At 42.2% G+C, this 22,876-nt stretch overlaps 10 protein-coding genes across 15 annotated transcripts; 5 read left to right on the forward strand and 5 right to left on the reverse strand.

Annotated features, from left to right (window-relative positions):
• RB195_011117 (uncharacterized protein) lies at nt 1-2,211 on the reverse strand (the record flags this gene model as incomplete). 3 transcript variants are annotated; one of them, XM_064192404.1, is made up of 7 exons in its annotated part: nt 1-4; nt 103-164; nt 230-361; nt 425-567; nt 1,564-1,684; nt 1,941-2,036; nt 2,119-2,211. In XM_064192404.1, the coding sequence occupies 7 exons, from the start codon at nt 2,209-2,211 to the stop codon at nt 1-3; spliced, it is 651 nt and encodes a 216-aa protein (XP_064049989.1). The 3 variants fall into 3 exon arrangements, with proteins under 3 accessions (XP_064049989.1, XP_064049987.1, XP_064049988.1); XM_064192405.1 differs by lacking the exon at nt 1,564-1,684 and having other exon boundaries at nt 437-535; XM_064192406.1 differs by lacking the exon at nt 1,564-1,684 and having other exon boundaries at nt 425-535.
• A 3,435-nt stretch (nt 2,212-5,646) lies between these two features.
• Nucleotides 5,647-5,919, reverse strand: RB195_011118 (uncharacterized protein; the record flags this gene model as incomplete). The annotated part of the gene is made up of 1 exon (XM_064192407.1): nt 5,647-5,919. The coding sequence occupies one exon, from the start codon at nt 5,917-5,919 to the stop codon at nt 5,647-5,649; it is 273 nt and encodes a 90-aa protein (XP_064049990.1).
• A 1,488-nt stretch (nt 5,920-7,407) lies between these two features.
• On the reverse strand, nt 7,408-8,400 carry RB195_011119 (uncharacterized protein; the record flags this gene model as incomplete). Of its 2 annotated transcripts, none has more annotated exons than XM_064192408.1 (4): nt 7,408-7,527; nt 7,589-7,720; nt 7,794-7,930; nt 8,379-8,400. In XM_064192408.1, the coding sequence occupies 4 exons, from the start codon at nt 8,398-8,400 to the stop codon at nt 7,408-7,410; spliced, it is 411 nt and encodes a 136-aa protein (XP_064049991.1). The 2 variants fall into 2 exon arrangements, with proteins under 2 accessions (XP_064049991.1, XP_064049992.1); XM_064192409.1 differs by lacking the exon at nt 8,379-8,400 and adding an exon at nt 8,056-8,105 and having other exon boundaries at nt 7,794-7,944.
• A 2,937-nt stretch (nt 8,401-11,337) lies between these two features.
• Nucleotides 11,338-11,718, forward strand: RB195_011120 (uncharacterized protein; the record flags this gene model as incomplete). Its single annotated transcript, XM_064192410.1, has 1 exon — nt 11,338-11,718. The coding sequence occupies one exon, from the start codon at nt 11,338-11,340 to the stop codon at nt 11,716-11,718; it is 381 nt and encodes a 126-aa protein (XP_064049993.1).
• A 146-nt stretch (nt 11,719-11,864) lies between these two features.
• RB195_011121 (uncharacterized protein) lies at nt 11,865-12,296 on the forward strand (the record flags this gene model as incomplete). The annotated part of the gene is made up of 1 exon (XM_064192411.1): nt 11,865-12,296. One exon carries the CDS (start codon nt 11,865-11,867, stop codon nt 12,294-12,296), a length of 432 nt encoding a protein of 143 aa, XP_064049994.1.
• Nucleotides 12,297-12,342: 46 nt separating this feature from the next.
• On the forward strand, nt 12,343-13,281 carry RB195_011122 (uncharacterized protein; the record flags this gene model as incomplete). Its single annotated transcript, XM_064192412.1, has 1 exon — nt 12,343-13,281. The coding sequence occupies one exon, from the start codon at nt 12,343-12,345 to the stop codon at nt 13,279-13,281; it is 939 nt and encodes a 312-aa protein (XP_064049995.1).
• Nucleotides 13,282-13,296: 15 nt separating this feature from the next.
• RB195_011123 (uncharacterized protein) lies at nt 13,297-14,034 on the forward strand (the record flags this gene model as incomplete). 2 transcript variants are annotated; one of them, XM_064192414.1, is made up of 1 exon in its annotated part: nt 13,297-14,034. In XM_064192414.1, one exon carries the CDS (start codon nt 13,297-13,299, stop codon nt 14,032-14,034), a length of 738 nt encoding a protein of 245 aa, XP_064049996.1. The 2 variants fall into 2 exon arrangements, with proteins under 2 accessions (XP_064049996.1, XP_064049997.1); XM_064192413.1 differs by having other exon boundaries at nt 13,414-14,034.
• A 103-nt stretch (nt 14,035-14,137) lies between these two features.
• On the forward strand, nt 14,138-14,515 carry RB195_011124 (uncharacterized protein; the record flags this gene model as incomplete). The annotated part of the gene is made up of 1 exon (XM_064192415.1): nt 14,138-14,515. The coding sequence occupies one exon, from the start codon at nt 14,138-14,140 to the stop codon at nt 14,513-14,515; it is 378 nt and encodes a 125-aa protein (XP_064049998.1).
• A 962-nt stretch (nt 14,516-15,477) lies between these two features.
• On the reverse strand, nt 15,478-15,789 carry RB195_011125 (uncharacterized protein; the record flags this gene model as incomplete). The annotated part of the gene is made up of 2 exons (XM_064192416.1): nt 15,478-15,609; nt 15,691-15,789. The coding sequence occupies 2 exons, from the start codon at nt 15,787-15,789 to the stop codon at nt 15,478-15,480; spliced, it is 231 nt and encodes a 76-aa protein (XP_064049999.1).
• A 2,112-nt stretch (nt 15,790-17,901) lies between these two features.
• Nucleotides 17,902-22,257, reverse strand: RB195_011126 (uncharacterized protein; the record flags this gene model as incomplete). Of its 2 annotated transcripts, XM_064192417.1 has the most annotated exons (7): nt 17,902-18,124; nt 18,187-18,383; nt 19,358-19,534; nt 19,596-19,763; nt 21,434-21,507; nt 21,957-22,091; nt 22,161-22,257. In XM_064192417.1, the coding sequence occupies 7 exons, from the start codon at nt 22,255-22,257 to the stop codon at nt 17,902-17,904; spliced, it is 1,071 nt and encodes a 356-aa protein (XP_064050001.1). The 2 variants fall into 2 exon arrangements, with proteins under 2 accessions (XP_064050001.1, XP_064050000.1); XM_064192418.1 differs by lacking the exon at nt 19,358-19,534.
• Nucleotides 22,258-22,876: the final 619 nt, after the last annotated feature.

Raw genomic sequence — 22,876 nt, forward strand, 5'->3', positions numbered from 1 at the left:
TTATCTAAGCATCTTTATTTCTTTTGTGCTTTTATGAATGAATCACTGTTACGCTATTTTCCCAAATATTCGTCGATTGCAGTTACTATTGGATTCACATACTTGTTAAATAGATATCCAGCGCCCATGGTCTGCGGCAGATGTAAATAAATGAAAAAAACTGCCTGTAATGACAAAACATCATTTGGACTTGGAAGTTGGAAACAATCAATCTGTCATCTTTGCTCACCTTCAGCAACCAGTAAAGTGGGAAATATTGCATAATTGAGCCTGCGAAGAAGTCAAAGACGCAGAAGACCGCGAAAACGCACCAATAGATCAGCCACTGCGTATCGTCTTTTGTGTCTTTAGTTCGTACTGCCTGAATAGTCGACACTTTAGTCCTTCTTCCGCAACACACATTACTGGGGCAAGCCCAAATTACCTTAACACTAACATAAGCAGGATAAGCAAATCCAATGAAATTGCATACTAGCTGAGCTCCCGTACCAACAATAAGATACAATGCTACAGCACCTATTAATATGTAAGCAATCTGGAAACTCGGATTGTTAAGCTGTGTCGTAGCTGAAAATCTTAGGTCATGAAAATTTTGAATTATATACGCTTATTTTTCTTTGAAATCATATTCTTCACGTTGCCCATCTTTGAACTAATGTGTTCTCGTGTTTACCAACCCATTCATGTGTGGTTGTGAGGAAGCAATTCTTTGCTCATTGGAAACTACAAACTTCCATTTAGAATTTTTTAACAGCTGATACTTCGGAGAAGGTTAAAACGAGTTGTGTTGCTGGCAACTGTTACATAACATAACCATTCCTAGCAAAAAAGAGTACCGGTGGCTTTGTTGCCCGCAGACGTGGTTCATGAGAACACTTTACTCCTAAGAAGTCGAATAAAAATTACCAACTCCTCAAAGAACGAAGCGATGAGGTAACGATGCGTTAATTACGTAATCCTACCTCCTGTCAAACGGAAATACATATTTACTATATATTGTTAACCTAAATGGCTCTTATGGGACATCATTTCACTATCCGTGGGGATTATCCTCACAAAAACAGTAGAGAAAGTATCCACCTCATTGAGGAGAAGAATCTTACACATTAGTATAAGCAAAAAAGAAAATATTGTGCTTATGCAGACTGTCAGGAGGGAAGGAACTATGATGACGACATGTGCATACAGTATAATGGTATCAGAGGTTTCTTTTGGAAACCTAGTGATGTTTAATACCTCAAGAACATTGGCTTGGTCGTTTTCGCTTGAATCTTTTGGGAAGATATCGCTACTAACGCTAAGGTATCGATGAAGAATGAAGACACTTACTTCATTCTTCACCGATACCTTAGCGGACATTTTCACGATTCTACGAGAAGAGAGGAGAGTTTGTTGTTGCGTTGGTGCAGTGTGTTAAAGTTTCGTTGTAGCCACCCGGTCGAGGGTTCGAAACCGTCCTGGTGCAAACCAAGCCCTACATCACTCCGAACTGACGTAATCATTGGGTGGCCCCCCGTAAATCATTGTATAGGCCAACACGCGTTCCAAAACCCCAACGATTACCAAATGCACTAGAACGCGTTGGCGCATCCCAAGTGGATTGATACCCCAGTGATATTATCCTTTTATCCTTAATACTTTCTCGAGAAGGGTTTGGAGCAACCGTTGTAGCAGCCGTTTGGAGCTAAAAATATTAGTTGAGTTTTACCTAAGTTTAATCTAATTTAATTTAATAACTTAATTTTATCTAAGTTAATCTCCTAGTGTACTAATTTAACAAGGAGTTTCCATGCAAAAAAATTTTAAAGTGGTTCATTCATATTTCTCCAAACTCCATTTTGACAACTATTTTGGCACTAATACATACGACCATTCATGATTTCAGTCGAGGCCAACTAAGTCACTTCAAAAAAGGAAATTCTTTCAGAAATAAGCAGTACCAATTCTCTTGACAAGGCGACAATAGACTCTGCCTTGCCCACACATTCGTCGTAAGATTTCCCATGGCTAGCGTATAAAAATGAGATAAAATCGGCCTTAAAAAAGCTACTAATTTTGACATCCTCAGCGTACTCTCTTTAAAAGAAACAGTGACTCATTAAGACTATTACAGCTTACGTGAGCTCTTTTTATGCCGCTTGCAGCATCCCCATCCGCATTGGGAGCATTTCCTCTCGTTGAGCTCGAACTGCGTGATCTGCGTCCGGACATGTGTACAAATGAATCCTACTGCTTAGTTGGGCTTATCCCAGCTTATCCGGCCATCAAAATCAATTCCCAAAAAGCTGAGGAGATTCCTTTGATCACTAATAACAGGATTAAATAGCACATGTGAGAAAAGTTTGATTTTGTCTGAAATGCGTCCGTTTGTTTCCATTTCAAGATGCTGTTGACATATTGCATTGAGCATCACTTAGTTGCCACCAGTTCTTCAGCAACACAACAAAGGAATTCAGTTTGTCTTATTATTATCCATTTTTTGGATCCAGTTCATTATTTCACCTGTAGAAGGGTTTCTGAATCTGGATTCTGAATGCTCATCTGATATATTTAATATAACTTTTATCACCGTTAGGGTTCTTCTTAATCTGAAAGCTGCTAATGGGACCGTTTCCTTTGTCTGAACGGGCGGGAACTGGTTCCGGCTTTTCTTGGTTGCGGAATTAATCTACTTCGTAATTCACTGGTTTTCCGTTGCTGCAGAAGAGCTACAGAGGAGTAAGACAAGTTTCACAGCACGGCACTGGTGCAACGAAATTTTTGGGATTAGGTGGTTATTGGTGCACCAGTACTGCGCGCAATAATTCCAAACTTTTTTTGTTAAAAATGTATGAGACGTATGACCCGTTCTTTGACCGCAAATTGCATCCGTAGTGCTTCGCAATAATAATTGTTAGCGTAAGTCTACACCCATGTACATTACTATCATTGTAATTTCCAGATCTTTTGTTCAGAAATTACAAATACGCATGCGGAGAGCTGCTTAAAGGCAGCATACCACGAATCTGGGGTGGTACGGATTTCAGGTGGAGCATCCGCGTACGGGGTCGTAGATTATGGAGACCGGGATGGTCCCGCTCATCTCTCCCTGAATCACTGAAAGCAGCCGGCCCCTGAATGCTGTTTTGAGAAGGAAAAAAGAAGGAAGGACTTTGTCTGACGGTATTTTGTTATGTTTATAAATTGTAGCTGTGTTAAGGGAATATAAATATGAAATCACGTTCGAATATTTTTCAAGTGTAATAGTTAGACTTTTGTCCAAATGCTACACTTAAAAAATAGATGGTAAAGATTTTAAAAAATAAAAATAATATAAAAATAGATAGTGATGGCTGATAGGTGCAACATCTTCCATAATCTTTTGTACCTCTAGAAAAAGAAAAAAAGCTATAATTTGCAACAAATACAGCTTGTGACAGAAATTTAGAGCAAGTGGTGAAGGAATGACCAGTTAACGAATACAGCACTAATATCACATTTGAAATTACCTGTTCTATTAACTTCTCAACTGTTCCTCTTTGAGGACGCTTTATTTTCCGTAGTAGCTAGATCCAGCTAATCCTTGCTCTGACGTCCCCTAATTTTTACTGCAAGGCTCATTTACACCGTGTTGAAAGTGATGAACATTGCCTAAGATCTATGTTCAGTAACGGTCGATCGATAGATATATTACACCTTAAATTATAGCCGGGACCGCGTGCACAAGTCTGATTGCTACCAATTCGTGGTGGCTTTCTTTTTACTAGACGCAATCAGTCACCTGACTACATGCCTTGAGACCGTATGAGCTAAATAACTCGCACTGTTGTATGACGAAAGTTTCCCAAACATTGCAAGAAGGTTTTGTCCGTCAACACACTAGCAGAGCTCATAGGTCAAATGCTTGAAGTGGAATCATTCACAATAAACATCCGTTTCGGAATGTTGAACTGCCGGACACTGTCAAGTGATCTCCAACAAGTTACCCTCTCCAGACTACTGTGATATCTGCGTGTGTAGTTTGCTGCATAGCAGGAAACAAGCATCGAGAGCTCCACCGCATGCTGCGGTGTCGCGGATGAGAACAAAGCGGGAGGCTGTGAAGTAGTTGTGAGAAACCACTACAGTAATGTTGTGGAGGATTTTGGCTCTATGCAGTCAAGGAGCGCCCTGATACGATTCCAGGATCGCCGAGGATTCAAACCTTGTATCGTTAGCGCTCACGCACCGATCGGAACCACTAAAGACTGTCACGAGGACGCTTTTTATGAGGAATTCGACATGTTACCGTCCTAGGTACCTGGCCAGCAAGAGGTTGTCGGAATTGACGCGAACGCAACGGATCATGAACAAGAATCCGATGTGCTTGGAAATTTGTATTATATTGCGAAGCATATGTCCAACAAAGAAATCCTCTGGTGGATTTCTGTGAGCAAGCGAATCATTGGTTCCGCATTTGAGAGGAATCATCGATGCCATGAGCCTACGTGTCAAATGATAACCCGTTTAGAGTCAGAAGAGCGGCGCTACGAAGATGATAACCTTTAAACTACAGCTCGACTGCGTCATGACAAAGATCTTCCGTTGACAGATATATGAAAATGTAGAGCCGAGCCGAACGCCGCATGTGATCCCGACCACGACTAAATTATTCTCAGCTTGATGTCATGGTCCCCGAAAAGAAGTGGAGGAGCTCAACCTCAGTCGAAGATCGGCATCGCAGGTATAAACGATGAGGTACGTGTGAGCAAATTCTGCCAACGGGTGTTGATAAATGTTAACAAACAAGAAGAAGCCTAATAACTTCATCTCTCTTATTTATTGTATTCAGAACACCTCAAACATTCCGGTTTTGATCCCGAGTTCGTTGTTCAAGAAAAAAGTTCGCCTTCGAGTCTGTAGAGACAACATCTGCGTACACTTCTACATGTTTCGCCTGTACCACTGGACACAAGAGCGAAGGACCTTATTGGAGGACATAGACACGAGAAAAGCCTGCTTTCTACTGATAGTGCAAAAGCAAAAGGAAGAAGTGCTCGCCTGCCCTCGACGCTGCCAATAAAGTTGTTGTTGGGAGGCAACCCTATCCATCTGAAAGGGCCATTTCAACACTTTGCTGAACCGGCAAGCCATCTGCCCTGAACTCGAACATATATCCGAGGATCGATGTCCACCGTTGTCCATGAGGATCCACTGTCCAGGAGGTTTGTATTCAAAAAAAAATGAAGGATGGGAAGTCTTGCGGATGGAACTAGCGCAGAAATGCACAAATCTCTTCTCCTTTTAAGATTCGGACATGACTGAGATCATCTGTTCAATATGGATTGACAAAAGAATATCTTATTGATGGAGAAACGCCATCATAATTCTCTTCCACGAGAAGTAATCCGTCGCGGAACTCAAGAACTACTGAATAAAACCTCTTCCGCGTGTAATGTATGAGGATCTAGAACCTCGGGGCCGGTCCTGAATCAGCTATCAAACATCGCGAAGAAACCACACTTGATAAACAAGTTGGCTTTCCCTGATGTAAAGTTCCTCATGCGTTCTTCTGAGGGCCAGTCTTGGTGTTGAAATTACCAACAATGACTTTGTATAATAGAAGGTATGTTCTTCTCTGTTGAACTTCTCCGGATCCACCTAGAAAGCTTCGATATGTTCTTTTTCTTAGCTTGATTTTAGAGAGTAAACGACGGAGATAGTCAAAGCTGGTGTTGGATCACATCTCCTCATCCGGAGACGTCCGATTCGGGTCATAAGTTGTTCGAAAGAGTCGGTGTTCTTTGCCATACTCGTGTTGACGAGGACGCCAACTCCACCAACACCTCTACTGTCGCATGTTTCTAAGAACAGTTCTTCTCCAGTGTCATACACCGCGTTCCAAGGGTGTCTCTTCTCGGTCAGTCCGATGACGTCGTGCTTAATCTTCCTTGCCTGCATCGTCAGATCTTCGATGACCGTTTCCGTTGCAAGCGTAGGTGTGTTTTAAGTACAGATCGTCATCCTAGTCTTTTTCCGTTTCGATAGCCTATATGACCTCGTCATTCGGGGCGCTACCTTACCAGGCTTTCCTCCAGAATCAAGAGACTCTTTTCTATTATTGTAACATGTTGCTTCTAGTGCCACGGGTTTGTGGAGAATGTTTGTCCTCCCAGATTGGACGAATGGAGCTCAAACCATCGTCTTGCACCTCCTATTCACTTGATTGCAGGATCCACGCGGGGGATACAAGGATGTCGTGAGTCAGCCCTGGCACAGCAGAAACAGGGATATCCCTGAATCCCATTCGCGTTTCAGAGATGTCGCTTCTGGTCAGCGATTAGCCCCTATCCGCGCCACGTAGAATCGCGACTAACAGGCTGTGATCTCTCTAGTGAGGGAGATCTGAGGACACTAAATCATAATTATTATAAATATACGAGAAATAAAACCAAATTTATGCATGAGTCAACCTACAATGAGCAACAATTTAGTTCGAAAAGAAAGTAGCGCTATCTGCAATGCTATGGGGGCGGAATTTCACAGTTTCGCAAACGATGTGTTAGAACTTTTCGCAGGTCCAGCTGCTGATAGCAATCAGACTTATGCGGTCCCTTAATCCTTCGATAAAGGTTCGATATAGGTATGACTTTATTTCTTTGCAAAATGATGTATTTTGCGTTTGTGATCACTTTTTGATGTCAGAATCTAAGAATATCTTCTCCCGCTGTGTGAGTAACAATGCTAGATTTTTGAGACTTGGGAAAACGAATGTCTCGGTAGAAGTTTCCCTTCTTGTATTATAATGAATCAGAGGTGTTATCAAAGTTAACTTCAAAATAACGACGTATCGCATATTGAGCCGTTTATTTTCTGTTTAATCCTAGGGTTGACATTGCCTGGGTGGATTAAGCTAATTAGCACTGGGCAAGCGACCTTTCTGGACTTTTCAGGCCCATCGAAGCAGACCACACGTGAGTACAAATATAAGGGAAAGTAATGTAGAATGTGCTGAAGGAAATTGCGCGCAAAGAAGCCTCAAAAAATGTGTATAAATTCTTAATTTTCTGCTTCCAGCCGTCGACTTGTTACAATTCCATCTCAGATCTAATGCTCAATGCAAGTTGAATGTGAGAGTATTCAAATGAGTAGATATTTCTTTTCGTGCGCATCAGCCCACGTCTCGCACAAAAACGCATTTCTCCATCCTGTTCGGTTCCTTCTGTAAGCTGGCACTCATGCAAAGCGCTGTTTTGTTTCCCTTCACAGAGAAAAAACTTTGTGCGACGTGAGACTTAATTGTAGTTCTTTTAAATCATGCATTGTTCTTTTAAACCATGCATGCGTGCTCATCCTCATCCCTTTTCAGAGCTGAGGATCGTGGAGTTATAGACCAAGTTCTCGTTATCTAAGCATCTTTATTTCTTTTGTGCTTTTATGACTGAATCACTAATACACTCTTTCGTCCACGTATTTGTCGATTGCAGTTACCATTGGACTGACATATTTATGGAATAGAAATTCAGCGCCCATCGTCTGGGGCAGATACAAGTATACGAGGAACGCTGCCTGGAACGATCATTGACGTCATTTGGAGTTAGGAAACATTCAATGTGTAATATTTGTTTACCTTCAGCAACCAGTAAAATGGGAAATATTGCATGATCGAGGCTGCGAAGTAGTCAGTTAGACAGAAGACCGCAAAAACGCACCAATAGATCAGCCACTGCGTATCGTCTTTTGTGTCTTTAGTTCGTACCGCCTAAGAAGTCAGCACTTCAGTCCTCCAATAATACAATAATGCAATACTAATTACCAGTACGAGCCCAGATTACCTTAACACTTGCATAAGCAGGATAAGCAAATCCGATGAGATTGCATACTAGCTGAGCTGCCGCTCCAACAATAAGATACAACGCCACAGCAATTATTAGTACGTAAGCAATCTGGAAACTCGGATTGTTAAGCTGTGCTGTAGTTGACAATCTTAGGTAATAGAAATTTTGAATTATATACGCTCATTTCTTTTTTTTGGAAGTCATATCATATTCCTCACGTTGCCCATTTTTGAACTAATGTGTTCCCGTGTTTACTAACCCATTTATGTGTGGTTGTAAGGAAGCAATTCTCTGCTCACTGGATTCCATTACAAACTTCCTTTTGGAATTTTTAAACAGCTGATACTTCGGAGAAGGTTAAAACGAGTTGTGTTGCTGGCTACTGTTACATAACAACCATTCCTAGCAAAAAAGATACCGGTGGCTTTGTTGCCCGCGGACGTGGTTCATGAGAACACTTAAGTCCTAAGAAGTCGAGTGAGAACTACCAACTCCTCAAAGAAGGAATCGATGGGGTAACGATGCGTTGATCACGTAATCCTACCTCTTGTCAAATGGATATATTTGAAATATATTATTAACCTAAGTGGCCATCATCGTACATTATTTCACTGTCTGTGGATATTATCCTCACAAATTAATAATGAAATTATTTATCTGGTTAGGGAGAGGCATCTCACCGAAACGAGGGTGTTGGGCCTATACAGACCGTCGTGTTTCGAAGATGAACAACGTGTTGACAGTGTGAGAGTGGGACCACGAAGGTTCGACACCCCGAGAGCCAAGTTTGCAGAAAAGGTGAAAACATAAAGTACTACTAAAGTTCCTCAACTATGTAGATTTTACATTTTATGGCTTTCAGCACTTTAAGCACAGATTTAGTAGAATAGAGTGGCTAAAAAAGCTCAGATTCTGTGCAGATTGCTAGCTCTGGAAGATCGCAAATAACATTGTGTTAAGAGCACCTGAACAGGGCAGGAAATACTTTGGTAGTGTTCCATAAAAGAAAATTTGTCTTGCAAAATAGTCATATCACTATTTTGGGACCTCCTAGTTCTTTTGGAAATTATATGGAGGAAATTTAAAGTTCTTAGACGTTTTTTGGATTTTTCCTCTCTAAACTTTGTGAGAACCAGACTTCCAAAAAGGAGTAATTCTGCATGTGGGGGTTTCCTTAAACACTCTATACAAATGTATAGGTATTTTTCTAAAACGCCGTTCCTTTTTTAGAGTGGGAAAACATTTTAAATTCACGATTTTTGCTCCTCTGGCGAAAAATGTATGATCTCGATGAAGCCTGGTAACTAAGAAAGTAAGGAAGTAAGATTGTTCTCATGTTGAGCAAATCGCTTTGCAGAATGACGTAGCTGCTGTATCCTACGATTTCCATGGTTTCGCCGTTTTTCCAAGTTTTAGATGGGACAAAGACAGGAAGAATCCCGTCCCATTTACCGTCTAAATTCCAAAAAAAAAACGAAGAGGTTGCAAAAAACGGCGATATGACTACTTGGTAGAAATACTTTGGGTGAAATTCCATAGAAGAAGCTTTGTAACGCAAACATTGAGAAATACGTTAGGTAGCATTTTAAGGAATGCTACCCAAAGTATATCTTGTGGTGCTCTTATGAAGAAGTTCTCCTGCGATCTTCCGATACCTAACAAATGCAAAGAATCGGAGTTTTTTGACAATTAAATTCTACTAAATCCACGTCTAAACTGCTGAAAACTATGTAACATCAGAATTTTCGTGTTTGGGAATAGTTTCAGGCTCCTATCTTTTTTGCAAAAATTTGCCTTGGCGGTGTGTTGAACCTTGACGGTCCCATTAATACATTGTGAGAACAAAATGTTGATTTCTTTCAATTTTCTTTGTCGTTCCTCTGTAAGTTGACCTATGCACCTCATTCTTCCCTTCGTTGTCAGTATTTAAATATATTTCATAGCTTTTAGAATGTGAAAATACTCGAACACCAATATTACATCAATGTTCCGGCAAATTTGCTTTTTTTATTGCTTGATGTCTCTTCCCTTCGGACTGAATTTCACATTTGCAACTCGTTTCTCAGCTATTTTTCGATGTTATGCTTTCGAAATACAGGAAATTTCCAATTCAAATTAACCGTGACGGGGAACTGTCGCAGCAACGTTGGAGAGGGTTGTTTACATTGGAATAATGTCCCATCACCACGGTTAACCCAGAACGGGACCAATGCAATGCTGTTGAAAGTGGTGGATAGTTCTGGACGTAGGAGAAAGAAGATGACAACACCTCTCGGTACAACAACTGGAATTCCGTTAATGAGCTTGAGCAGTTGAGAAGATCTACTCGTACTAAGCCATGCCGGGAAGTTATTAGAGATCTTGTTTTTGCTCACATCCCAGTAGAAGGCAAGCAGGTTGTTATGTTCGCTTCGGCTGCTTCAGTGGTTCCAACCTACTGTCATCGTTGTAATCTATTGAAGCTGCTAAACCAATTGTGAGTCGTGAAAAACCAACTCCTTGAAGTCTGCGGACTGTTCAAAGAGCTGCTCTCCAAAAGTGATTTTAGAAGTTCTGCTAGAATTCATTTGATTCAGTTTTTCTATAAAATGCAAAGAAGAGTATCCAGACAATTAGGAGAAACACTTTTTTCTTAAGAGATAGAAAAACCTGAGAATAGTAGCAGCCTTACAAGAAACAGCAGATGAAGCAGAAATTTCAGGAGTAGGACGTCTAGACAGGTAAGTCGGCGGCGAGGCTAGAAAAATGAAAAAACTTAGGAGAGCGAAACACGCAGTGTCAAGCTGAAACAGCCGTAAAAATAAGGAACTCTTCCTATGCACCAACCTCAAACACTGAACAGAATTAGTTTACACGGCCGCGTATTCGATTTTTTTTGTGCGCCCCTATAGGTTTTTTTTGTAATTAGAAGAGGTGTATTCTGTGTCAACCAGAAATCGCTTTTTTCGCGCTGTTTTCAAACTCACTGTTTTCATCCCACAAAGAATAGCTAGGCACAAAGTTGTTTTAATAGATATATGACTTTCATGTGTGAAAAGTTTGATCAGGACAGTGAAAAAACAATTGCATATTCTGGATCGTCGCTCAAAACAGATTCCTTGAGCCGGAAAAGAAGGCATCATTAAAGGCAGCATACCACGAATTGTGATTCCGTCCATTTCTTCCTAATTGCCGTAAAAAATGGCCCGGAAGATGCGCGCGTGCACAAGGCTGGCGCGCTACAATCGAACTCTTTGTGGAAAATAGTGCGCCGGAACGCTCGAAGCCGTATCTTCCGGGCCGTTTTCTACGGCAATTAGGAAGAAATGGACAGAATCACCCTTCTCTCAATAATCTATGATCCCGTGTACGAATACTCCATCGGAAATCCGTACCATTCCAGATTCGTGGGGTGATGCCTTTAAGGAACAATTCGCAGACACATCCATTCTTCTATGAGCGCAGACTCATCGCCAACCATACCAATAAAATGCTGAGGCCCTTTTCATAAATTCGTTCAAAATTTTCCGCAGATGATAAAAAATAAAACGGCGCCAAGCTGATGTCCAGCGGCCTGTTGGTGCTTGCACACTTTTTCCCGACAACGAATACCCAGCATCATTCGTTACCAACCACGTCAAATCGGATAACTGTGGGTTATAACTGCTCTGTGGGCTTTGGCGGTGTGCTGGACTACAGCACCTTTTTGCAATGTATGGGAAGCTTTCGCCTGAAAGGTCAACTGCCTGAAAGGAGCATGGAATCTTTGGCAACAACCATTCGTTTCGTCACGCTGAACTGCCGAACATTATCGAGTGAACTCCAACAAGCCGCTCTATCCGGATTTCTGCGATATCTCTGTGTGCCTTTTGCTGCACTGCAGGAAACATCAGCATCGAAAATTGCACCATATATTGCGGCGATGCTGATGAGAACAAAGTAGGTGGCTGCGCGATAACTGTGAGGAACGATTACAAGAACCTGGTGAAGGAATTTGGCCCAACGTCGTCTAGATGCGCCTTTCTACGACAGCGGGATCGCAGAGGATGTAAAGTCTGGATCGTAAGTGCTCACGCATAGTGCTAAAATATGATGAGACCCATCTGTTTGCACGCATCAAAACAACAGGTGGTCAATGTCGGAATCGACGCAAATGCGAAGATGGGACTCGAACAGCAATCCAATGTGCTAGAAAAATGGTATTATCCAGCGGAGTGCACGTCGGACAACGGTGACCGTCTGGTCGACTTGTGCGAACAGACGGGCCTCACCATCGCTTACACGTTTAAGAGGAATCATCGACGCTATCAGCTCACGTGGCAGGGGTCAACCCTTTTAACGCCTGAAGAGCAGCGCAAGCGGAAGATGAGGACTCTTAAGCTTCAGCTCGACTACGTTCTAGCGAGGAACATTCCTCAGTCAGATATCCGAAAATCTATAGCTGTTTGGGACGTCGCGTTCGACTCTGACCACCGTCCAGTTATCCTCAGCTTCAAGATACGGTTTCACAAGAGAAACTAAGGAGTTGCTCTTCAACCGAAAATCGACATGGCAGGTCTGAAAGACGATGAATGCAGAACAAAATTCCGCCAATGTGTCTATTCATGTTGGAGTACGGACCAGGAAGAAGCTTAGCGATGCAGATTCCTTCACAAAGTGCATCCAGGACGCTGCAAGGGAAACGCTCAAGGTTCTATTGCTGCGGAAGAAGTTTGCCTTTGCATCTGCGGAAACAAAATCCACATACAATTCTGTATGTGTCGCGCGCAGCGCTGGTGACTTCAACCAGGAGAAGCGTCTTAGAAGGAAACTGCGTCGTCAACTGCAACAAGATCGCGATAACGAGTGGACGTCAAGAGCGATGAAGCTTGAGAAGGCGTGGGAGGACAGGAACCCGCGGAAAGCCCATGCTCTGCTAAAACAGTATAGCGGCAAAATGAAAAGATGTTCTCCTGTCCTCAACACTGCCAATGGAGTAGCTGTCGGTGAAGCAACCCTTCCAATTTGGAGAGAACACTTCAAGACCTTGCTGAACCGGCTAGCACCGTCAGCTCCTGAACTCGAACACGTTCATAGCCCGACGTATGCGGTTAACGAGGAGCCACCGACAGAGTCGGAGGTTCTAGTCTGTATTCAAAAAATGAAGAATGGAAAATCTGGTGAAGACGACGGGATTAGCGCAGAAATGCTAAAATATCTTCCTCCGTCTGGGATTCGTGAGATGACAAAGATCATCCGTTCAATATTGATAGACGAAAGGATGCCTGATTCGTTGAGGCACGCCATCATAACTCCCCTCCACGAGCAGTTATCCGTCACGGACCTCAGGAATTATCAAGGAATCTCTTCCCTATGTGTTATGTACAAAGTATTGAAGCGCATTATCCTGGACCGACCCATTAAACATCGCGAAGAAACAACGCGCGACGAGCAAGCTGGCTTTCGTCCTGGCCGATCTATGATTGACCAGGTGTTCATCGTCAGGAGAGTGATCGAGATCTGGTAGCGGTATTCGAGGCCAATGCAACTAGCGTTTCTGGACTTTGAAGCTGCGTTCGACTCTCCCCACCGAGGCCGTCTTCTCAACACGCTCCGCGCCGATGGAGTACCAAGAAAGTTTGTTCGCTTGCTTGATGACATGAATCAACGAACAACTGCTGCAGTTCAAACACCAGCCGGATTTGCAACACCGTTTGAAGTGGTAACTGGAGTAAGACAAGGGGCAGTGGCAGGACCTTTCCTGTTCAATTTTGCCATCGACGACATTATGCGAAAAACAGTCGGCCAGGGTCCTGCCGACATTGTCTTAGCACCATCAGGGTGCCCCTTGACTGACCTCGAGTACGCCGACGATGTTGTTATATCCGCGGAAAGCAGTACGAAACTTCAACATGTTGTCAACCTTGTATCGAAGCTGGCTGCAGCCTATAGACTACGTCTACGCCCTGATAAATGCAAGCAGATGTGGATCTCTTCGAGACCTCGAGCGGGAATCAAGGTGGACATACAACCGATAGAACTCGTCGATGAGTTATGTTACCCAGGCTGTACGCTGAAGAAGAATGGCAGCTACGAGAGAGATGTTCAGCAAAGATGCGCTAAGGCCACTTCTGCATTTAACTCCTCAACGAAATGCCTGTGGTCGACCCCCATCACCAACGAAGTCAAGCTGCGAGTCTACCTATCCGCGATTCGCCCCATCATGATGTACGTATCGGAGACTTGGGCAGCACCATCAACGGTTTTTGGAGAGGCTTGACTGCACGGAACGAAAGCTGCTTGGACGGCTACTTGGCTACTTTTGGCCTAGGGTATGCCACAATGAAGATCTTTACGCAGAAATTGATGTGGTATACCGGCGGATGACACGTGGAAGACATCAACATCTTGCACCAGCACCGAAAGTGGCTAAAGTAAATCGTCTTCGCTTCTTTGGCCATATATTAAAGAGACCGGCAGATCGGCTTGTTCAACGAGTTCTGAGGAATTTGTCGGGTTCGAGCTGGAAGAAGCCACCTGGCCGAAAACGGAAGTTCTGGATTGAGGTGGTGAAAGAGAACCTGAGGACACTCGGCGTGGATAGGCAGTTCATTCGAGACGTAAGGTTTCGCAGAATACTGAATAGCGACGAGTGGACTGATTCTGTGCAAGCTCTCGCAGAAGATCGAGAAGGTTGGGCAGAGCTGTGTTCAAGGACGGCACACCTCGGCGAAGATGCGGGTAATCGCGTCAGGCGATGACATCAGCCCGCCGATTAAGTCAAGTAAGTCAACTGTTCTGTGAAGGGGTTTTACACTTTCACTTTAGTGGCGATGATATCATTCCCGTGCATCTCCAAAGATTATAACACGCTGCAACCAATTGATATACATAGTTCGAGGAAATCGCAAAGTATTGTTACGAGCACCTCCATCTATGTCAAATATAAAAACTGGTTTCTCCTTTTTTTCCTATAACAACTGTTCCATTGAACGTATGATTCACAAAAAAAAATGGTTCGAAAAATATAAATAAACGACTTTGACATTTTTTTTGAAGTCATTAATCACAGCAAAGATAATTTATGAGTCATCTGTATCGAAGACCTGCTGCTAACAAGCAGCATGCCTCCGCGGTAGAATCCGGGGACTTTAGACCAAAGAAAAGTTAAACCGCAATTTTGTGGTTGACCTCGTCAATAAAGTGATAAACCAGTGAGCGCAATGAATCGGAAGGAACGAGGTCGGTTTTATTTTGTCCGTTTGAGACCTTTGAGGGGATAGTTGGAAAGGAGCGTGCAGACCAGATCACCAGTTAAAAGGTAGTCGGGCCAGTTTCTGCTGTGGTGTGGGTGAGAAAATGTAGTAGATGTACGAACTTTTCTGTAAGTTGCGAATGAAGCATTCAGACTGCACAATACTAGAAGTGTCGAAGACAAGGCTTCTGTGGAGTACGTGAAAATATTCTCATCAGGAGCAGATTGTATGGACGGGTGCATTTCATCTCTTGGCGGCAACACATATTGGTTGAGTTCAGATGACCTAAGTTAATCGCCTAGGGCACTAATCAAACTAGAAGTTTTTATGCAAAAAAAAATTACAAAATTGGTTCATTCATATTCTTACTATTTAGATATTAATTCATACGGCTATTCATGACTTCAATTTACATCAAATGTAACCTTTTCATATCATATCAAATACATATCCTTTTTTTGCCTTTTCTAAATAAAAACTCTCTTATAAAGATAAATAAGCACCTTTTCTCTTGGCAGGGTGACAGTAGACTCTGCCGTCCCCACATATTCGTCGTACGATTCTCCATGGCTAGCGTACAAAAATGAGATGAAATCGGCCTTTAAAAAAACGTTTCTCGTTTTGGCGATCTATTCTTCATCTTGTAAAAACAGTGTCTCAATATCATTATTAAAGCTTACGTGCGCTTTTTGTATGCCGCTTAGGGTTTCCCTATCCGAAGACAGACTTGGAGTTTTTCTTGCAATTAGACTCGAACCGCGTGATTTGCGTTTAAACATTACTAAAAATGAGTCGTACTGCTTAGCTGTGCTCATCTGAGCTTATCCTGCTATCAAAATCAATTCCCAAAAAGCTGAAGAGATTCGTTTGATCACTGATAACAGTTGTAGTAGATCAAATACCGAAACACAGGACGTGTGAGAAAAGTTCGAGTTTGTCTGAAATGCGTTCGCTTATTTCCGCTCCAAGGTGAAGTTGACATAATGCGCTGAGCATCGCTTAGCTGTCACCAATTCTCCAGCAACACAACAATTGAATTCATTTCGTTTTATTATTATCCATTTTTTGGGTCCAGTTCATTATTTCACCTGTAGAAGAGTTTCTGGGTTTGGATTCTGAATGCTCATTTGATATATTTAATATTACTTTTAACACCGTTAGGTTTCGGCTTGACTTGAGAGCTACTAATGAAACCGTTTCCTTTGTCTAAACGGCTGGGAATCCGGCGAACTCTTTTTTTTTGGTTCCGGAATTAGTTTATTTCGTGAAGAGCGACACTGCTGGACTCGAAAAAATGAAGGGAACGGATATCCGACAGCTTTAAATTGCTGCACCAGCACTAGGGAGGAGTAAGGCAAGTTTCACAGCACGGCTTTCACAGCTGGTGCGACGGAATTTTGGGATTAGCGTGGTTATTGGTGCGCTAGTACTGCGCAATAATTCTAAACTTTTATTTTGTTAAAAAATAATGTATAAGACTTATGACCCATTCCATGGCCCCAGATTGCATCAGTAGCCTTTCGCAATAGTAAACGTTAGCGTAAGTTGTGCGCAATCCCACGCGCGACCCTTATCTTTATCAGCGTGACGATCGTCATTTCAGGTTAGCTCATCATTTATGTTAATCGAGAAAAAGGAAGAAAGGACTTTGTCGGACGGTATTTTTCAATGTTTATAAATTGCAGCTACGTCGATGGAATATAAATGTGATATCACGTTTGAATATTTTTCAACTGTAGTAGTTGAACTTTTGGCGAGATGGGTGCAACATCTTCGATAATCTGTTGTACCTCACTTTTAAACCATCAACCGTGCATTCACAGCGGACCTCTTGCTGACTGCGCTACACCGGCCCCCATATCGAAACTGGTTGGTAATTTTAAAGGGAGTGTATCAGGAAATTGACTATGCTGGGATCTTTCCACATATAGATAGTGATAGGTGCGTAGTCCACGAGTATGATCTTGGGCACGCTCACTTTTTTTCTGCTAGTAATCCAGAAAAGGAAGTTTGAAAGAGCATAGTGTAGTCCGTCTCCTCAGCGATGAACTTACTTCTGGTAACAGGAGTGGAATCCGCAATGCATCCACGATCACGTTCGTGTAGGGCAGCTTCTGCTGTCAATTTCAGTTAACTCAGTTGGACTGCGAAAGTTTGGCGATGAAAGATTCCTAGAAGGAGCTGTCAATTTCTTGATACGCTCCCTTTAGATCGACAACCTGTGGAGTAAACAAGTGTTTTTTTTTATGATTTGCACGATATCGAAAGCAACACAGTCCCACAAGAAGCATGTGCCGCTGGCACGATTCGTTCCCCACCTACGCTTATACGACAATTTTGGTTTTCAAGAAGAAAAAAGGTTTTAAGAATTCCAAGAAGTTCATTTCAAGAAAAAAGATATCGCACCACTTCGATACCTAGAGATTAGAACCCAGAAGGAATAACTATCAGCCCAGATAACCAGCTTCATGCGGTGTGATAGTGTAGTTCGTCTCCCCAGCGATTCAATTTACTGCGGCTAACAGGAGGGGGCAAAAAACAGAAGGAGTGGTGAAAATTCTCTTTTTTTTGAATTAGGAAAACAGTTTACCTCGACTGCTCCACTGTCAACGCAACAGATGCGTATTAATTGATAAACAACACAGCATAAGCAACACAAAATTTATTTGCATCCACAATAGAAATTGATAAGATCCACTTGAACATCAAATGTCTCATCATCATAAAGAAAGAAGTTTCTTCGAGAAAACATCCGGCAAAAACACAAATGTAAAGCCCGTTGAGGTTAAACAATAAGTTAAGATGAATTTGACCTACACAGTGAACAAATGACCAGTCGATGAACACAATGACCGTACCTTACTCGAAATTACCTGCTCTATTATTTCCGTCTACAGCAAAACATCATTATCGATCGTGAATTCCAATCGTGCGTCTTTCACGAGTATAAGCGGATTCGCATGCGTGGGCTCATTTTCTGGAAACACTTCGCCGGTTCCAATATTTCTAACCGTACTTTTCTCATCATTGGATGGGCAAAATATTCGGAGCACATGTGCACGGTATTCATTATGGAAAACACAGTTCACAATGGTTGTCCCGATCGATATCATCCTGAACAGATCCAGTTAGCAGCACATCTTTTAGCATTGATTGTTAATTAGGTGTATTCTTACCCCGGAGGCACTATTGATATTCCAAGGACAATATCGCTGCTTTCGACAAAGTTCCATCGGATTAGAATACTTGTCAATGCCGGGATGGACATAAACACCACACACATCAATGACGTCATCATGAGCACTCGAAGATTCGATTCCTTTTTGAACACTTGCCAACGTCGAAGTGATGATGAATTCACCCTGTTGTAACCCTGAAATAAATTAATTAATGAAAGAATTTATTAAAGTTTTGTTATAGTCAGGTCAGAACGACATGAAGCTAGGTGCAGTTGTGTAACGGTTGCGCTCGAAGTGGTGCGGTGGAGCTAGCGGCTACGCTCCTCCGTACTTCAGATTTTTTCCACCTTTAGCTATTGCTTGAGTTCTCAGCATTTTTCGCATTCTTACTTGCGTATCATAGTATCAAAGAGCGCTAATTTCTCTAAAATGTGCATTTATAACAGGTTTCATGATTGTTCACCTATAATAGGGTCAGAACGACATGAAGCACGTACGCAATTGCAAACGCGGCTTCTCTCGAGGCGCTTCGGTGGAACGTGGTGAAATCCTTGCTGGCACCACCCATCGCTGCAGTGTGCGACGGTCCCAACTCGGTTCCAACTGCTGCCTCCACCGCGACGTTTCGAGCGCGTACGCAAATGCACCGCAACTACACTCGTGATTTATGTCGTTTTGACCCGACTATAACTTTTTTATGATCGAGTCAAAACGACCTGAAGCTTGATGCAATTGCGTTAGTGCCGTAAAATCGTAGTGTGACGATCGCTAGCTGTGCAGTCCGAGTAGATCCTGCTGGTACTTGACCGAGAGTGCAATTGCTAGCTCCACTACACTCGTGATTTATGTCGTTTTAACCCGACTATAAAAGAGGCATTCTTCACTAGAATGGGTTCACATTCGTAGCAAAGTTGTGGCTGGGGGCCTGAGACATAAAAGCTCGATTAAATGCAGTTCTTACGCTTCTTTTTTAAGTAACTGGAAGGTTGTATTTACTGTTTTTACTCATGAACCCTCACCGAAATCTCTTCGCTTAGACCTCATTATGAAGCTTTAGCCCTCGAACCCAATGTGGCGGTTAATACTGTTAAAAGGTCATTCAGATTGATGGAAATTGCAGGCTAATGAATGCGATCCTTTCCATATCTAATTTTAGCAGAAAACGAACCTTTTTGCTCCGAAAGATTGACAGCAACGTCACGAAGCTGATCGCGTATGCAAGTACCACGAACAAGAAATGAGTAGTACAGTAGGCGATGTGAGTAGACATGATAATTGTGCAATGCTGCGAGGGATTCACCGAGTGCAGCCCAAACGACGAGCTGGCGGCGACAAAAATTGACACCTTAAAAACCGTTTCTAAGCTCAAACTTGTCCAACGAAACCCCGGAAATATGAACTCTTACCATCTGAACGACGATGACCAAAAAGAGTCGCTTCAGCTTGTATCGATAGTTCCAGGTTCGATAGTAGCGACTAGGTTGATGTACGGCGATCGTGCGTTCAATTGAGGCGAAGATGACAATCAGTGCTGGGAGTTGCGTGCCCACGAGCAAAATAACTGGCCATGGTTTCTAAAATATTTGAACTTTAAGCGAATAAACACAGGCAAGAAAAAATAACAATGGGTATGACCAAAGCCTCCTTTCGGATATATTCGGGTATAGTTAGTAATGGATTGGCCCATATAAGCAGGCGTTGTTTGAGTGAAACGTTCGCGTGAAAAATAATATATTCTGACAATGCTCCAATGTTCCAGTTTATTCGAATAAGAATTATGTGTTCTACAAAAGAGTGTGTTCAGGTCTTCTTACCCTGACGTACTTTCTGTTCTTTTCAACTCAGCTTAGGACGGAGTGTCAAGTCGACAAAAACCAGCATTTTCGACTCCTTCTGCTTTTTGCTTTTAATCGAGGTGCCAGAGCTGAGGAACCTGCTCGAGAGGTTTTTGAAGTGTCCGGTGAAGAAACGATGGCTCTTAGTTTCTTAGTTTGACTCGAAATTCGTTTAAAGGCATCACTCCACGAATCTGAGGCGGTACGGATTTCAGGTGGAGTATTCGTATACGGGATCGTAGATTATGGAGAAAAGTTTGATTCTGCCGTGTGCAGCCAGCCGTGTGCAAACGCCGCATCTTCCGGGCCGTTTTTTACGGCAATTAGCAAGAAATGGACGGAACCACCCACCTCTCCATAATCTACTATGCCGTACACGAATACTCAACCTGAAATCCTTACCACATCAGATTCGTGCGGTGATCCCTTTAAGCGACCAGGTTCTTCGAGTAAACACCTTGAACATTGGGAAGAAATTGTGAACAGCAACGGAACCAAGGATGCATTACTGATGAATCGCAAGGAGGAATGCCTCTGCATTACGCGGGAACTCGCGCCCTATTTAAGCCTGATATTTGATTGCGCTAGTCACGACACAATAGGTATCTAGCAGTGGCAGGATAGTCAGCTGATCCTAAGGTACGATTTTATCTTCTACTGGTAGCTATGAGGCCCAACGGTTAGCGTAGAACTTTCTTTGTTGGGTGGACAGACCGTTTGACCAATAAAGGATTAATCACATTCGATTTCACCCTTTCAGGCTCTAAAGAAGGCGATATTGCCGAAACGTTAGCCAGGAATGAAGGATTATAACAACCTTGTGTCCGGCTCTATTAAAGAAAACAATTATTGAAGCATTACTGATTGTTTTGTTGTTCACTTCTTGTTTGTTTTTGTGGAAACCGAAACATTGAAGAAAACGGCAGGATTTATGGGACAAACCAATGAGAGACCATAAAAAGATAAAAGGTTCAGGAGACCATAAGAAAGGAAGGCAGGAACGCTGGATGAATATCAGTTTTCAGCACTATTCCAGGGTTATTGCCATTACTATGCAATGGATTCAAGCGATTGAGTGCAATACGCCTTCAACTGAGCTGGGGAACAAAAGGAAAGAGGATTGAGTGTCCGTCGCAAAACAAGTGCTATACGCAACGTTTGACCGGTGGGACACATCCCACACCTCTTTATACCCTCAGAGAAAGTGATCATGCAACAACAATGTGACTACTGAACTGTTCCTCTTAGACGCCCCCCACGGCTAACACCCGAGTACATCAGAAACCCGAACACATCCTGCTAACTTTCTATGTCTTCGTATAAATCTTTCACATGTTTTCTATAAGGCACTCGGAATAGTTCAGGATTTATCAAGAATGCAGGTGGAAAGCAAAAATCGTTGTACCTACCGTGAAAAAGCACTCTTCAACGGTGATTTGGCTTCGCAAGTGACCGTTTGCTGTTGAAACAAGTCGTCCAGCACCTGGAAATTTGCTTCGACTAAAATTCATTCATTTTTGATAAAAACAAATTTTGCAGAATGCTTTAAGAAAAAGTATATGTCCTCTTTTAAAGGGTACAAAATTGGTTTAGGTTTACTTTGGAATTAAAATGTTTTTCAATTCATTAAGTAGGACATAGGTTGTTAAAAAATGTGAGAGAACTGGTGAAATATTCCCTTCCCATTGTGTTCTCCTCATTTCTTCTGGCTCAGGCCTAATTTAGCCTAGGAAGACCTAAGAAAAACTTCTGTCGTGGGAAGGTTACTCTGACTGCAAGATAATCTTTCTGGCAATAAAGCTAATGGGATCTCCAAGCGTGTTCTGGAAAAGAGAGTGCTGGCGTATTCTTTTCGAAGAGCAACGCATTAATGATATTTTATTCTCTCATTCAAATGGAGTTTCCATAATCGAATGCGTGAAAAAACCTTACCGGTAACGATGTACGCAAAGCCGTTAACAATCTCTGCAGCTTCTAGAAATAAGAACACGACGTGTTTCCTTCGAAGTGATTTCTTCCGACCAAAGACATAGATATTGAAAATATTGGAGAGTATTGACGTTGTGCCTGAAAATTCTCCAGGAATATTCGCGAAGCAAAGCCCGGCCGGGAATGCACGAAGTCAAAGCCACCAACCTATTAGTAGATATACTACACAAATTACGACTGTGTAATTCTCGCGGACACCGACAAAAGATGTGCTCTGACGTTCGACGTCGATATCAGAGGGCATTGCCTGAAAATTAGCAGTAAAGGAAGAAGGAAATGTGTCCAATATACAATTTTTTTACCACGCAGCCTGCAAAGTGCGAAATTATGGACGGAAAACTCGTGTAGGCCTGTGCAGAGCAAAATTGACGTGATCACTTCTATTTTTAAAATGTACATGGCATTATGTTATTTCTTATTTTGACTTTGGTATTGGATATAGAGGATTTTGTAGCAATAACAAATACAAATTGTGCACTGCAGAGACGATGACGAATGCAATAAATCGACGCTATTCCGAGTAAAATAAGCCTAGAAATATTACGCTAATCAAAAACTGTTTCCATACCTCATAAAAAGATTAGATTAGTTTGTATTCTACACAAACACAATTAATCAACATGACAATCAGCATTGTCGTCAGCAACACTGAGCCACTTATTGGGGAAAACTACTGCTCTGGAAAGAAAGAGAATGGTCATCAGAAAACCTTTACAAAGTACTTTTGAGATGAATAATAATAATAAATAATAATAAATAAATAAATAAAGTATAAATAAATAAATAAATAATAATTTAAAGCGAAGACATCCAGACTATAAGAATTTCGACCTCGTCATATGCGGCTTTTGTAGAATTTTTTG

The sequence above is a fragment of the Necator americanus genome, chromosome III (genome assembly GCF_031761385.1).
Source record: "Necator americanus strain Aroian chromosome III, whole genome shotgun sequence".
Lineage (NCBI taxonomy): Eukaryota > Metazoa > Nematoda > Chromadorea > Rhabditida > Ancylostomatidae > Necator > Necator americanus.